We start from the raw sequence: 15,009 nt of genomic DNA, 5'->3' as shown, positions 1-15,009 counted from the left end.
TGCCATGTTTCGTCACTGAGGGCTATCACATGAGATTTTTCCGCACTGAAGTTCAAACAGTTCGAATGTTAGACCAGCTTTGATCTTGTTGCATCTTTGCATAACTTTAACTGAACTAGAGCAGTGTCTTTCATGCCTGATGAGTGTTCCAAACATGACAACTGCAACACTGCGAATGTGTTTTTGCAAATGAAATGTTCAACAGAAATGCTTCCAGATTAATTCTTCAGCTTCCCAGAGCTGTTACTTCATTTTGTAGAGACCAAATTTTATTATTAAAACAAATTTCATAGAGAGAGGAGGAAAATGGATAACAGAGGAAAATGGAAATCATTTACAATACATGATAAATACTGTAGCATAAGTTTCTTCCTTAGGGTGGGGTGAGATAGTCCACTTGGTACGTCAGCCACTATTTGGCCTATTTTCCTTTGCTTACATCATTCCAAAGAATTTGCCAAAGTATGAGGCCCTATGAAACATTTTGTAACAGTTTCTCTTTTTTTGGGGGGGGAGGAGGGGAGTTACAGTAGGGAGTTATTAGCTCCATACCAAACTCTCAAGCTGGAGGACCACTCCTTGTAAGCTGTTGGTAGCTACTTATTGATACGTTTGTAGATACCCACTTAACATGGAAAAAATAAACAACAGTAAAGACATTTTTGTGCAGTTTTATGTAGAAACTCACTAACAGTTTAAACTGCTTAGTTTCCCTTTATAAAAATGTCACACATATTCAATGATTTGATCCTAACAAAAATCAGTCATACTTCTTCAGCACAGAGATGTACTCTCCTTACAGCTCATCTTTCTTTGTCTTCCTTTCATCAGCTTCTTCTTTATACTGTAAACATTTTGCTTAATTAGATTTAAATGTTCAAACAATGACCATGCTATCAGAATGGTTTCCCATAGCCTTAAGTACTATATCCTTACCTCTTCTGTATGTTTACCATAATAAGATTTATTTTCTATTACTACTACTTTGCATCTTTCCTGTTCAATTAGGAATTCTTTTGCATCCCAAGCCTGAGATCCATCCTTGAACAAAAATATGGATCTATCATCTGACACCAGATATCTGAAAACATGAACCAAAAGAAAACTTAATTACAGGGAAGAAATATTAGGCACAAACAACAATGATATTGAAGAGTTCTATATTCTGGGATATGACACTATGTAGTCCGCTGGAAGCCAAGTGATGTTTCAGAGGAAAATGTCGCCTCCATCTTCGGAGAATAAGCCAAGCATGAAGCCAGCATGAAGCAGGTGGCAAGGAGTGCTCTGAAATGTCAGTCAACTTTCAATGGACTATATGGCATTAAATCCCTGAAAACAGAACTCTTCATAACCACCACTATGAGAACCTCAAATCCTACATTAATGATATTACAAAATTATCTACACATATCATCAGTTAATTATTATAACAACTGAGCTTCATGTTTTGACCTTGCATGGTAAAAAGGTAAAAACAAAAGTCTGTGCTTAACTAATTAAGCATAATGCCACAATATGGGGGAGCGGATGTATAGATCCACGCATTCCTGACGTCAGCATTAGTTTGAGGTAAGTGGTCATGCTCACACCATGGCCATTACTCCCAGGAAAAGAGAAGAAAGATCTTGTTCCTACCAGGACTCAACCCATAGCAGTCCAGCACATAACCAGTCACTATACAGAATTCACTGTTCCTGTTCTTATGTGGCCCCTCCCTAATTTTTTAAACATGTTTATTATATGTATTAGCATAAATATACATAATAGTTAAAACAATTAAGTAAAATTAATTAAAACAATTAATAGTATATTAATCATATAGTAGTTTGACATATCCACTAAATAAACACCAGAGTTACAATATTAAACTGTTAGCTGTGTCCAGTAAGGAGTATTCTGGATGTGCAAACTAAGTAATTATGATGTTATGCAATATATGCAGATATTAAAGTATTCTTCAGTGGATGGTTGTCATATTTATAATTGTTGTAGCAGGAACTTGGTTCCTGTTTAGTCTTGTGAAGGATACAGTCTTCCTAGATTCAGTACACCAGATACCACACCACAGCCTGTACAAAATATCACATAACAGTTTAAGAAATCTGTAACTTTTTTCCTTCCTCTTTGCTCCCACTTTGGAGCATAGGGCTCAATTCTCAGTTTCACTGAACATTTTTACAGACAGTAGGACTCCCTGGATGGGTGATCAGCTCATCAAAAGGCCTCTACCTAAACACAGGACAACACAAACACACACCAAACATCCATGCCTTGTGTGGGATTGGAACCCACGATCCTGGCTTCCAAGCGAGCAAAGATAGTACATGCCTTAGACTGCTTGGCTACCATGACCAGCAAATCTGTAACATTACTGGGAAGATATTCACCTAATGAAGAAGATTACAATGCCATATTTCATAGTAACATTATAACCACTCAGTTGTATATCCAGACTATACTCCTTGTAGACATTTGTAATAATTTAATATTTTATCTGTTCAGTGTTTTATTTCTGTTTGAAGCACATGTGACATTACTGTAGTACTGGTATATTGTATTAAGTATTCATTGTACGTCTATATATATATATATATTTGCTAACATGTATACATGTTTTGAAGTTTTCACAGTGGTGCATGTTCAGATTGTGGTCTTGTAAGCTTGTATAGGCATTTGAGAGGAACATGCAATGTCCTGCTGCTACTTATGAGTGTGAGGATGCTTAAGCCCAACATATCCCATAAAACCATGCTGCATCAATTTCTGGCTACCCCCACAAACTCCTACACCATTTTTAGATAGGTCTCCCTCCTACAATATATTATTTCTCCCGCTCCATTCCTGTTGTAACCTACCCTCAACTAATGGGGATCCCCCAGCCACCTTCCATGCTGCTTGATCCACAGCAGAGTAATTAAGAATCGCTGTATATGGGGAGCACTATTTTCACATCATTTCAGTACAGGTGTGAATTAGAAAAAGTCAGATTCTCAGACATATATTACAGCGTTCCGTATATAATGCCTCATATTTTTTTAAAGAAAACTACAACAGATACAGAAAGCATAATAATGCAGTTAAATAGAGCAAGATTTCAGCTACTTACAGTTATTTTTCCACATAATCACTACCATTTGTTATGCACTTTTGCCAGCGATTAACAAGAGCCTGTAAGTCTGCGCCAGCAGAGGCTAGCCACTTTTTACAGCTGCAATGACAGCATCATTGTCTGGAAACTGTTGCCCACGTAGTCCATCTTTCTTAGGCCCAAAGAGATGGAAGCCTGAAGGTGCTAAACCGGGGCTATAAGGTGGATGTGGTAGGACAGTCCAGCCAAACTTTGCAATGTGCGTGGTGGTCACCAAACTTGTATGAGGTCTAGCATTATCGTGTTGCAAGCAAAAGGTTGTCTGCTTCTTTGGCCTGACTCAGGAAATGCGGGCTTTCAGCTTGGTCGTTTCAGCGTCGTTTTGTAGCGTTCAGAATTGACAGTCCCTGGTCGTTATCTGCTAATCTGTATGGATGAGGCGCTGTTCATTGTGAGGAGTGGCAGCTGAGCAGGGACGCCCAGGGCATGGCTTGTCGTGCACTTCACTTTTGCCTCTGTTGAAATGCACTACACACCGCCTCATTGTGCTGACTTCCACTGTATTGTCTCCGTACACCTTTAGCAAGTGTCAATGGATGTCAGTGGGTACAATTTGTTCGGGCAGTGAGAAATTCAATAACACCTGTGTTTCATATGCACTTCTATGTCAGACACCATTTTGGTAGAATGCTCTGCTGTCGCTGTCGCATGACAACCAAACTAACAGCAGATTGGTGGGAAAGTTCAACCTTTACTACAACACCACCACCATCCATCTCAGACGTTACATATTAACACAAAAAAATAGGAGGCATTATTTATGGAACGCCCCTAGTATAATGAAATTTCACCATATTAAGCACAGGTCATGTTTTTACCTTGCTTCTGGGTTCTGTGTGAGGAAAGGTATGGCAAGAAGGAGCAGGGCAGTAGTTTCAGATGTGCTGTGGGTGGGAAGGAGGGAGCATGATGCACTGTAACTAAGGCCCTGTTAGAGACAATATCCTATGACACATATCTCATTTAAAAGGACTAGACCAAATCCAGTGCACATTTGTTGTGAATGACAAGATCTCAAAGCATGGACAGCACCTAAATGATATACAGGACGGGGCACAAAAACTTTCTTTCTTTTTGTGAAGGCGCATTGTGAAAGGAGGGGAGGTCGCAGAAAAGTGGGGATAGGCTCGGCGAATGCAGCAGTTGCGGAAGTTTCTGTCTAATACCCTTAGTAGGAAACATGAGGTGGACGAGTGAGCAGCGTGCATTTGGTACTCACTTCGGAATTAGGCCCAGAGGTCCGGTTCCTGACCAGAAATCGATTGTTTTGTGGGTAGAGAACTTTATGACAACTGGGAGTGTGGTGAAAAAATCATCAGGACGACAATGGACCGTTACGATGCCAGAAAATGTGGAGGCAGTTCGACAGTCGATTTTGAGATCTCCAAGTCGCCCTAGACATATCCAATCGTTCAATGCACCAAATTCTTCACGAACATCGTGCAAGAATTGTCACCATGTGGTATCCAGAACCAAATAACGGCATGTGAAACGTTACTGGAAACTTTACTCCTTGATTCACTTTAGTGATGAGGCACATTTTCACCTATCTGGATATGTCAGCAAGCAGAATATGCGCTATTGGAGTCGTAACAATCCCAGAGAGCTCCATGAGAGGCCACTTCACAGTGATAAGGTGACAGGATGGTGTGCGTTGTCGAGAGTTGGAGTTATTGGCCCTTATTTTTTTGAAGAAGACAATCATGCAGTTACTGTCAATTCACAGCGGTATGTGGACATGATTAAAAACTTTTTCGAACCAGCTCTTGAAGAAATGCATCTAGGAAATGTCTGGTTCCAACAGGACGGTGCCACGGTCCACACAGCCCGAGCTTCAATGACAGTTTTGAGGGTAAAGTTCCACGGATGGCTCATCTTGCTTCGAGGTGACATCCCGTGGGCAGCGCACTCACCTGATCTAACTCCCTGTGATTTTTTTTTATGGGGATACCTCAAGGCAGAGGTTTTTAAACGTCGCCCCACAAACCTGCTTCAGCTGAAGAATGTTATTCGGCAGGAAGTAGCCAAAATTCCGGTGCACATGTTGGAATGTGCAGAGGGGAACTTCAGAAAACGGTTGCATCAGTGCATAGAGAATGGTGGCCACCACCTTCAAGATATTTTGTTTAAAACTATATGATTTAAAACTTTAAAGTGTGTTCTTTCATTAGCTAAACATAATTTTTGCCTATCAGCAATAATTTTTCTTTTATTTGCCTTCAAAAAAGAGGAAGTTTCTGCGCCCCACCCTGTATGTCTGACCTTTCTGCTTGAATGTGATTATTCCATAAACTGGATTGCCATAACTTTGTAATCTCTTCGGTTTCTTCTCTTGAGGGATTTCCATCAACACTTACGAACACCATTAGTGTACGGCCCTTCTTTGTCAATTTTAACAGATTCTCTGGGTTAGTCATATCTATCTGAAATACAATTCACACAAACTAAAAAATTAACAGGACATTATTCTAGTCAGGAAAAATGTTTAAATGATGACAATTCTGTCTTGAGATGTGAACATTCTGTGGTTCTGAACTGTCAGTTAAGGGATGTAACTATAGGGGAAAGGGTAAAAAGATAAAGTTGGCCCTGTGCTTAATTAATGAAGCACCATACCATGAAAACAGGGAGTGAAGATACAGCTCCACCATTCTTGACCTCAGCACTAGGTGGAGGATAGTGGTCAGCTTCATGCCCCTGCCACTTTACTGCTGGGGTGGACCCCAGAACCAGTGTGGATGCTATGGAAAAGAGAAAAATCTTGCCTCTGCTGTGAATTGAACCCTGGCTGTCCAGCCTGTATCTTTTCACAATACTGGCACTTGTTCTCTCAGATCTCATGGATGTTTTAGGTATGCATCCTTATCCTCAGTGATGTATGACTACAGAAACTCACATTCTCTTGACAGTTTTAAATAAAAAATTACATCTGTTGTGATCACCATAAATAAAAATATTCTGTATAGAATTTTCAATTAAAGCCAAAGGTGATGCCAAATGCAATTCACATACAACTTCACCTTTGTCTGGTGTTTTGCAAGCTCAAAATCAATTTCATGTGAAATTAAAAGAGAATCTTTTGTTTTCACCCTTTCTTAAACTTATAAGTCCATGTCTTAATGGATCTGTTCAAGACTGTATTACTACTTTACTGTCCCCCTCAATCTACAATATGAAATTTAAATCACCAATAATTGTTCTAGAGAAGTATTCAAACACGTCTGAAGCTGTAAAAAGAACACAAAAACTCGACATTTATGTACACTTCTATCATTTTTCTTAACTTACTAATTTCGCTTCACCATTAATATCTGTCAATAAAGCAGTAATATGATTACATCAGAGTTTTGCTATTCAGCCATCATGAGAGAAACCCACTTGATTGCCTTAACCACACTCACCTCGTTACACTTTTACTTTACATCACAGTGACATGACAGAAGATACAAATGTATAAAAAGGCAGTCACGATGCAAACTAGACATATTTACCTGATGACTGAACAGCTGAAAAAGTCAAATATACAAGGTTCGGTATATATGTTCTTAAATTTAAAAGTAACAAAAAGTATGAGGAAAATTGCAGAGCTGTTGTGAAGGATGTCTTCTTTCTTATGACATCACTGGTCTCAACAAATTCTTAGACCTTGGCACTCGGAACAAGTAAAAAGGTAAAGTTCTCCCTGTGCTTAACTAATTAAGCACAATGTCATGAAGGTGTATAGCAGAGCGGCAGTACAGCTTCACCATTCTTGACCTCGGCACTAGTTGGAGGTGAGTGGTCAGCTTTACACCCCAGCCGCTTTAACCCTGGGGAAAGAGCCCCCGGTACCCATTGGATAGGAGGTTGGGTGGACCCCAGAGCCAGTCTGGACGTCATGGAGAAGAAACATTTCTTGACCCTATTGGGACTTGAACTCCGAACCCCTCGGTTGTCCAGCCTGTAACCAGTCGCTATACTGACTGCACTATCCCAGCTCCTACTTGGAACAAGTAAGCCTGTGAAAATATTTAGTCATCTTCTTGCTTAAGCACTATGCCAAAAAACATGCACAAAACAGATTTTTTTAATATAGTTATGGTTTATTTAATGAATCCTTTGTAACTCAAGACTACATTGGTAGGCTGATGACACACTGGTAAGAACATGGAAGCGGTCATGGACTAATTTGAGGTACTATCCTGGAATTTACCTAGTAACTGAAAAACTATGAAAAACAGTCTGTATAGTGATAGTGGATGTCCTGGACAAGATAAAAAACAGCTAGCTTCTTAATGAAAGTCAGATATTACCACCTTGACATAACATGCTCAGTTGGGCCAGATTTTAACGTTACATATAACTTAAGGCTGTGACAGTAGTGTGAGGTTCCAGCTGTTATACCCCTTGGCACATCGGAAATCCATCACACTTGAAGCTGCTGATGTGAGAGATCACTATCACAGTGAACGGGAAAGACTCAGAAGAATCCTCCCATAGGTCAAACACTACCCTCTCCTCTCTCTAATGACTGCTACAATTCCTTGTGGATCTATACAGCAAGGATATGATCTTAAAAATTTTCTTGTGCTTCACATTTCATAGTCACGCAATAATAAGCCTGCAGGTGTGACAGTGATAAAGTATTGTTTTATGTAGTTGTACAGTCCCTGTAGGAAAATACATTAACAGCCAAAAATTCTGATACCGTTGTTACACAAATTTTCACCAACATTTAAAACCTGAATTTTCAAATCACCTGTAAATGCAGCCCATCAAGTCACACCAAAAAGATATGACCAACTAGGCTTAGTTCTGTGATATGCCTTCTATTCAGAAGACACCTCAAGTTTCAATGTGAAATGAACAGATTGTAGTTTTCCATACAATGGACAAAACAGTTCCTTCACTACTAATTTACTGTCACTAAATGTCAGTAAGACACAATTTATGCAATTTATAACTGAAACTAGTTCTTTAATTGATTAAAAAAAATGCATGGAAACAAAATAGTTAACATTTGTAATATAAATTTCCTTGGACTAACGGACAACACATTTTCATGGAAGACTCATATAGATTCAGTTGTGCCCAAATTAAGTTCAGCTTGCTTCGCGATTAGAACAATTAAGCCATTCTTGTCCCAAGAATCATTGAAGATGGTTTATTATTCCTATTTACACTCTGTCATGACTTATGGACTAATATTTTGGGGAAATTCTTGTTACAGAAATATAATTTTTAGAATACAAAAAAAAATTATTAGAATTATGCTGGGGATTAGAGATAGAGATTCATGTAGAGAATATTTTAGAGAATAAATATTACCACTACAATCTCAGTATATATATTCACTCTGATTAGTAATAAACAGTAAATTGAGATACATAATATTAATAATAGGACCAAATGTGATTTGCATCATCCACCATCTCGTTTGTCAATTTATCAGAAGGGAACATATTATACTGGGATTAAGATGTTTAACAGTTTACCTGTTCCAATAAAGGATTTGTCCCATAATACAAAACAATTTACATCAGCCTTGAACAATTTTTTGTATTTCCATTCATTTTATACATTAGATGAATATTTTAAATACAAGATGAATTAAACCTTTTATAATGCTGTTTCTATAGTAGAAAAAACTAAGTATATGTTACTGTCTTGTCACCAAAATGCAGGGAAAAATCATGACATAAAAATAGGAAACAGATGTTTTGAAAATGTGGCACAGTTCAGATATTTGGGAACAACGATAACAGATTGAAACCTGATTCAGGAGGAAATTAAGAGGCGATTGAACTCGAGTAATGCTTGCTACCATTCAGTCCAGAACCTTTTGTCTTCTCGTCCGTTGTCCAAAAACAAAAATTAGAATATACAAAACCATAATTTTGCCTGTGGTTCTGTATGCGTGTGACATTAAGGGAGGAACATAGACCGAGGGTGTTTGAGAACAGGGTGTTGAGGAGAATATTTGGACCGAAGAGAGATGAAGTGACAGGAGGTTGGAGAAAACTGCATAATGAGGAGCTTCATAACTTGTACTCTTCTCCAAGTATAATTAGAATGATCAAGTCAAGGAGGATAAGGTGGGCAGGTCATGTAGCACGAATGGGGGAGACAAGGAATGCGTATAGGATATTGGTGGGAAGACCAAGGCATAGGTGGGTGGACAATATTAGAATGGATCCTAGAGAGATAGGATGGGATGGTATGGATTGGATAGATCTGGCTCAGGATATGGACCAGTGGAAGGCTCTTGTGAACATGGTAATGAACCTTCGGGTTCCATAAAATACTGGGAAATTCTTGAGTAGCTGCAGAATTGGCGGCTCCTCCAGAAGGGCTCAGCTCTATGAGTAAGTAAGTAAGTAAGTTTCTATAGTACATTATGTGATTATAATCTGATATTTGTTTCTAAAGTATATACATGATACCGGATGGCTTTGGTAGCCAGTAAGGTTCTATGGAATTAAATAAAAATACAGATATATGTTATGAATACTTCCTTCAAGATGCCTCTTAATTCACTATTCATGACCATATGACTCCATGTAATATGGGTACAAATGTGTGTCATTATCATTTAGTGGTGGAGACTGGTCATCATTAGGTAGTTATTAAATTGTATTGTAACGTTTTGGGAATCCAGAAGAGTCACTTCTATGGAAACGCTAGAACAGACCGTTGCATAGGAAACAACAATCGCTCTATTGTAGTTCTAACAGGAGTCTCCATGGTTATAACAAAGGGTTCGTTGCATAGCAGCAGCCGAGGTTATAAAACAGGGTTGAATGCATTCGCACAGAGTCTGCTATAAACTGCCAGAGAAGACAGTCGAGTATCGGCCGAGACATTGTGTGAGCAGTATTTGTAACACTGCAAGTGGTAATGACTGTAAAGTGTGTAAGGTGAGCGAGTGGAATAAATTCGCTATATCAAATAACACGGCGTAAACTTATTTGCAGCGTGACACACAAAACATGCTACATTGGTGTCAGAATTGGTTTACGAACTTAAACACGCCTTAAGTTACTGCTACAAAATGGAGAAACAGGATATGGAAAAACTGTTTGAAACCCTAGTGCAGATGCAGGAAATGTTCCGAACCCACCAAGACAGAATGGAGGACAATCGGAAGAAAGACAAAGAAGATTTCCTGGCTAAACTAGATGCCAACCAGGCCAAGGCCGACGCCAGACATAAAGAGATGATGGCCAATTGGAAAGCCTGGGGGGAAGAGAGGAGAACTAGCCACAACGTTCAACATTCAACGTACTTCCAGTATGCATACACCAACAGGAAATTCAAATAGGGCTTATTGTATAAGGCTGCCTAAATAAATATGATGTACCCAGGTTCACAGACTAAATTGACTTTACATTGTATTTCAGTACACTACTTAACATTTATATCACGAAAATGACCCATAGATCAAGAATAATAATGTAGAAATAAATGAAGTGAAAATTATTTAAGATACACAGTACTGAATGTTTTTAACACTCTTAACCGCATTACTTACCTTGCTGAAGTCAATATTTGGTTGTGGACGAAGATGTTCTGGCAGCTCATCCTGTTCAAGGGGTTCATCATCTTCCTAAAACACGAAAAATCATTTGGGCGATACTGCTACATCACATTATTGTGACGCTTTTATTATTTTTTTTATCGTAAATCATAGAAGATTTACCTCCCACTGTTCGAGCAGCCTCTCTAAATCTGCATCATTATAATCACGAATGTTCTTCTTCGCCCATGCAGGTTTATCTTCTTCGTTTGTGAACTTCTTACAATGAATGGTACAAATAGCTGTGGTAAATAACAGTATACAGTATACCGTGTGCATCACTACTTAATGCTGTCAAATTTCCTAACCAAGAAATTTCATTAATACAACTCTACAAACTTTCCAAAAACTGTACGATTCAATTCTTGTGTCATGGACGGCCATCCGCACAATCGAATAGTATCGAATTGTTTGATTGTTGAAAATGATCGAACATTAAAGAAATCGAATGAAATAATGAAATTCTTGAACCGACAGACTTTGCTAGCACCATTCATGTGTTCATCCGGAAATCCGGAAGCAGTGATCGGCAGTGATTGGTTGTACCATCCATAACGCGCTATACCACCATACTAATCCCATACGTTATTCTTGACCCAACACGGACATTCTTCCTCATGAAAATGAATTAGGGAGCGCAAATAAATCATTCAATAATTACACTGTGCTATCGATAACAGAAATCGGTATGACTCACACAATAACATATTAACGGTAATGGCACACCACGGCAGTGGCCAGTAGGACTGTTAGTATGTGGTAGTTGGTACGGTTTTATAGGTTGTACGGGTTGTAACCACTTTAACAAAGATTTTGGTACATGATCCTTACCATCCTTACGTAGGTGTGTTACGAATAGGGTAAGCCACGTCTGCGTGAAGAATGTTAGTTGTGAAAATGACAAACAGCTGATACTGAGTGTTTTGCCAGTCCAGTGAAGAAAATTAAAGTGACATGTACGAAACTTCGTAATACGCAAGAACACAGTACCTTTATCTAGTGATTTGCAAATTGTGTTAATTTGTAATTAATAAATATTGCATGGAACCTCTCTTGTGTCTTATGTTCATTGCTCTGGTAACAGTGGTAGAAGTGACATATTTCTATTTTTGCTGAAAGGCAGTATGAATCTGTCCAACATATATTTTGTCTGTACATTTTATGAGAATATAACGTAGGGCGTAACAATTATTTTATTACCAAAATAGTCATGAACTAATTCTTTTTCGCGCCCTGTAATAAATTGAAGAACATTTATAAAATTTAGTCATGGTATGACATGGCGATGAACGGCATATCAAATCTGGCTTCATTGCTTCGAGAGAATGGAGATAAAGTGTTGAACGGCCAGAGTAAACTTTGTTTGACTGTGTCATTGTTAAGGAACCTTAACGAAGCGTTCACCGTCATTGTTGAGAATGATGAAGGATGCAGTACATTTCATGTCATTAACACAAACGATACCCAGGTTGAAACATTGAATGATATTCTGTTTCTACATGACTTTGTGCAGAAGACGGTTGGTCTGAAAATTAGTAACAGTGCAGTGACAGATGACTCTGTTAAGGGTACATTAGACATCTGTAAATTTAGAAACTTGAAGTATCTTGAGCTGAGAAGATTTCCAGTGCTTCTGTTACGTGGGATTCAGAGTGTGCGAATGCAGTTGCAATCTGTAGTTTGCATCCACTGTATCCAAAGATTAGAAGATCTTCTATTAGACTGTGGAGCTGATCACAGTACAGGATTTGTATGGAGTGACCTAAGAGAGGCAGTGTTTAGCTACAATGGAATAGATTTTTTGGATTGCTCCCTACAGTTTGCTCCATGGTTGCAAATCCTTGATCTCAGTCATAACAAGATTTCTCAAGCTGAAGCCATAGACTGTCTACCAAATTTGAAATATTTGAACCTGAGTTATAATCTCCTTGAATCTGTTCCTGTGGTTAATAAAGATGCATGTAGAAAGCTGCAGGTTCTAGTCATAAAGAACAATTACATCGAAGATTTGTCAGGTAAATGTGTTTTCATTCAGAAAATACTGCTGGTGCTACTACCACAACCACTATAATAACTACTACTACCACTACCACTACCGTGGGGCACACAGTAGCGTAGTTGGTTGAGGCACTATGCTACAAGAAAAATATACAAATGGGACAGTCAACACGACAAATTATTGAAACTGAAAGGAACTAGATAGTACAGTATCATGTGTTTATTTGTGCAGATGTTAATGCTACATGTTTCAGTCTTTGTTTAGGTCATCTTCAGGTATACATGAAACAGTAGTGGTAGGTTTTTGAGTGTGTTAACACATTAGTATGGATCCATATTTTACATTAATAGGTTTTATAATATCACAATCTTTAATTCAAATTTTTATGAATAAATATGTACACCTATATTAATGACATTTATGTTATTATCTCTGTTAAATTGTGTAGTTAAAATAATAAATAATTAGAAACTACTATGCATAAATTGCTGTGGTCTGTCACTATCATATAGTTTTGTATAAATTTGTTGTGTTGACCCTACCATTTGTATATTTTTCTTGAATGACCAAACAGAATGCATACTATGAAAGTTGTAAACTATGCCACAAGCCAGAAGGTCATGGGTTTGATTTCCAATTCTGTCATTGGATTTTTTCAATTGACCAAATAATACTTCCAGCCCCATTATGGCCCTGAGTTTGACTCATCCCTTAACTGACATGAGTACCAGGAATTTTCTTAGGGGTAAACAGTGGCCAGCGTGCAAGGCTGACAACCTCACTGCCATCTGTAAGCTGATTGTCTAGAAAATGTGGAGCCTCGATGTCCCACAACCCTATAGGTCTCCATGGCCTGTTTCAGGGATAGCTTTACCTTTTACCACTGCCACCACCACATTTTTCCTCCATGAGCTAGAGAACTTAATTTAGAAAATTACGAATTGACTACTAACAAGTGAGAATAGTATTTTGTTGAGTATGTTATATGTTTATGTATGCAGGGTGGGGCACAGAAACTTCTTTTTTGTGACGAGAGGGGAGGTCGCAGAAAAGTGGGGATAGGCTCGGTGAATGCAGCAGTCACAGAAGTTACCCCTCAGTAGGAAACATGAGGTGGACGAGTGAGCAGCGTATGTTTGCAGTTGAAGCCTATTTCTTGAACAACCATTCTTACCTGGCGGTGCAGCGTGCGTTCCGTACTCACTTCAGAATTAAGCCCAGAGGTTTGGTTCCCGACCAGAAATCGATTGTTTTGTGGGTAGAGAACTTTAGGAAAACCGGGAGTGTCGTGAAAAGATCATCAGGACGACAACGGACTGTTATGACGACAGAAAATGTGGAGGTAGTTCGACAGTCAATTTTGAGATCTCCAAGACGCTCCGCTTGCAAACATGCAGTCGCCCTAGACATATCCAATTGTTCAATGTGCCGAATTCTTCACGAACATCTTCATTTCCATCCCTATAAGATGGTGGTTGTGCAAGAATTGTCGCCATGGTGTTTTCAGAACCAAATAACGGCGTGCGAAACGTTATTGGAAACTTTACTCCCTGACGCACTTGTTTTCTTTAGTGATGAGGCACATTTTCACCTACCCGGATATGTCAACAAGCAGAATATGCGCTATTGGAGTCATAACAATCCCAGAGAGCTCCATGAGAGGCCACTTCACAGTGATAAGGTGACAGTATGGTGTGTGTTGTTGAGAGTTGGAGTTATTGGCCCTTATTTTTTTGAGGAAGACAATCATGCGGTTACTGTCAATTCACAGTGGTATGTGGATATGATTAAAAACTTTTTCAAACCAGCGCTTGAAGAAATACATCTAGGAAATATCTGGTTCCAACAGGATGGTGCCATGGCCCCCACACAGCTGGAGCTTTGATGACAGTTTTGAGGGTAAAGTTCCACAGATCGCTCATCTCGCTTCGAGGTGACATCCCGTGGTCAGCGCACTCACCTGATCTAACTCCCTATGAATTTTTTTTTTATGTGGATACCTCAAGGCACAAACCTGCTTCAGCTGAAAAATGTTTTTCAGAAGGAAGTAGCCAAAATTCTGGTACACATGTTGGAATGTTCAGAAGGGAACTTCAGAAAACGGTTGCATCAGTGCATAGAGAACGGTGGCCACCACCTTCAAGATATTTTGTTTAAAACTACATGATTTAAAACTTTAAAGTGTGTTCTTTCATTAGCTAAACATAAATTTTGTCTATCAGCAATAATTTTTTTATTCGCCTTCAAAAAAAAAGGAAGTTTCTGCCCCCCACTCAGTATATATGTATGAAAGTATATTTTATT

At 38.8% G+C, this 15,009-nt stretch overlaps 2 protein-coding genes across 3 annotated transcripts in view; one reads left to right on the top strand and one right to left on the bottom strand.

The window, feature by feature from the left end:
* Positions 1-655: 655 nt before the first annotated feature.
* Positions 656-11,224, bottom strand: LOC111871236 (LDLR chaperone boca). Its single transcript, XM_023864199.2, has 5 exons — positions 10,830-11,224; positions 10,662-10,736; positions 5,414-5,574; positions 937-1,081; positions 656-844 (listed from the first exon to the last, which is right to left on the bottom strand). The coding sequence occupies exons 1-5, from the start codon at positions 10,983-10,985 to the stop codon at positions 797-799; spliced, it is 585 nt and encodes a 194-aa protein (XP_023719967.1). The 5' UTR covers positions 10,986-11,224; the 3' UTR covers positions 656-796.
* Positions 11,225-11,483: 259 nt separating this feature from the next.
* Positions 11,484-15,009, top strand: part of LOC111871231 (serine/threonine-protein kinase 11-interacting protein) — a 74,311-nt gene continuing 70,785 nt past the window's right edge. Inside the window, exons 1-2 of one of the 2 annotated variants that reach the window (XM_023864187.2) lie at positions 11,484-11,792; positions 11,826-12,721. In XM_023864187.2, coding sequence (XP_023719955.1) covers positions 11,986-12,721 — 736 coding nt within the window. In that variant the 5' untranslated portion in view covers positions 11,484-11,792; positions 11,826-11,985. Of the gene's footprint in view, positions 12,722-15,009 lie in introns of both variants that reach the window. The other variant, XM_023864188.2, reaches the window with a different exon arrangement.

The sequence above is a fragment of the Cryptotermes secundus genome, unplaced genomic scaffold (genome assembly GCF_002891405.2).
Source record: "Cryptotermes secundus unplaced genomic scaffold, Csec_1.0 scaffold649, whole genome shotgun sequence".
Classification (NCBI taxonomy): domain Eukaryota; kingdom Metazoa; phylum Arthropoda; class Insecta; order Blattodea; family Kalotermitidae; genus Cryptotermes; species Cryptotermes secundus.
This window is presented reverse-complemented; position numbering and strand designations above follow the sequence as displayed.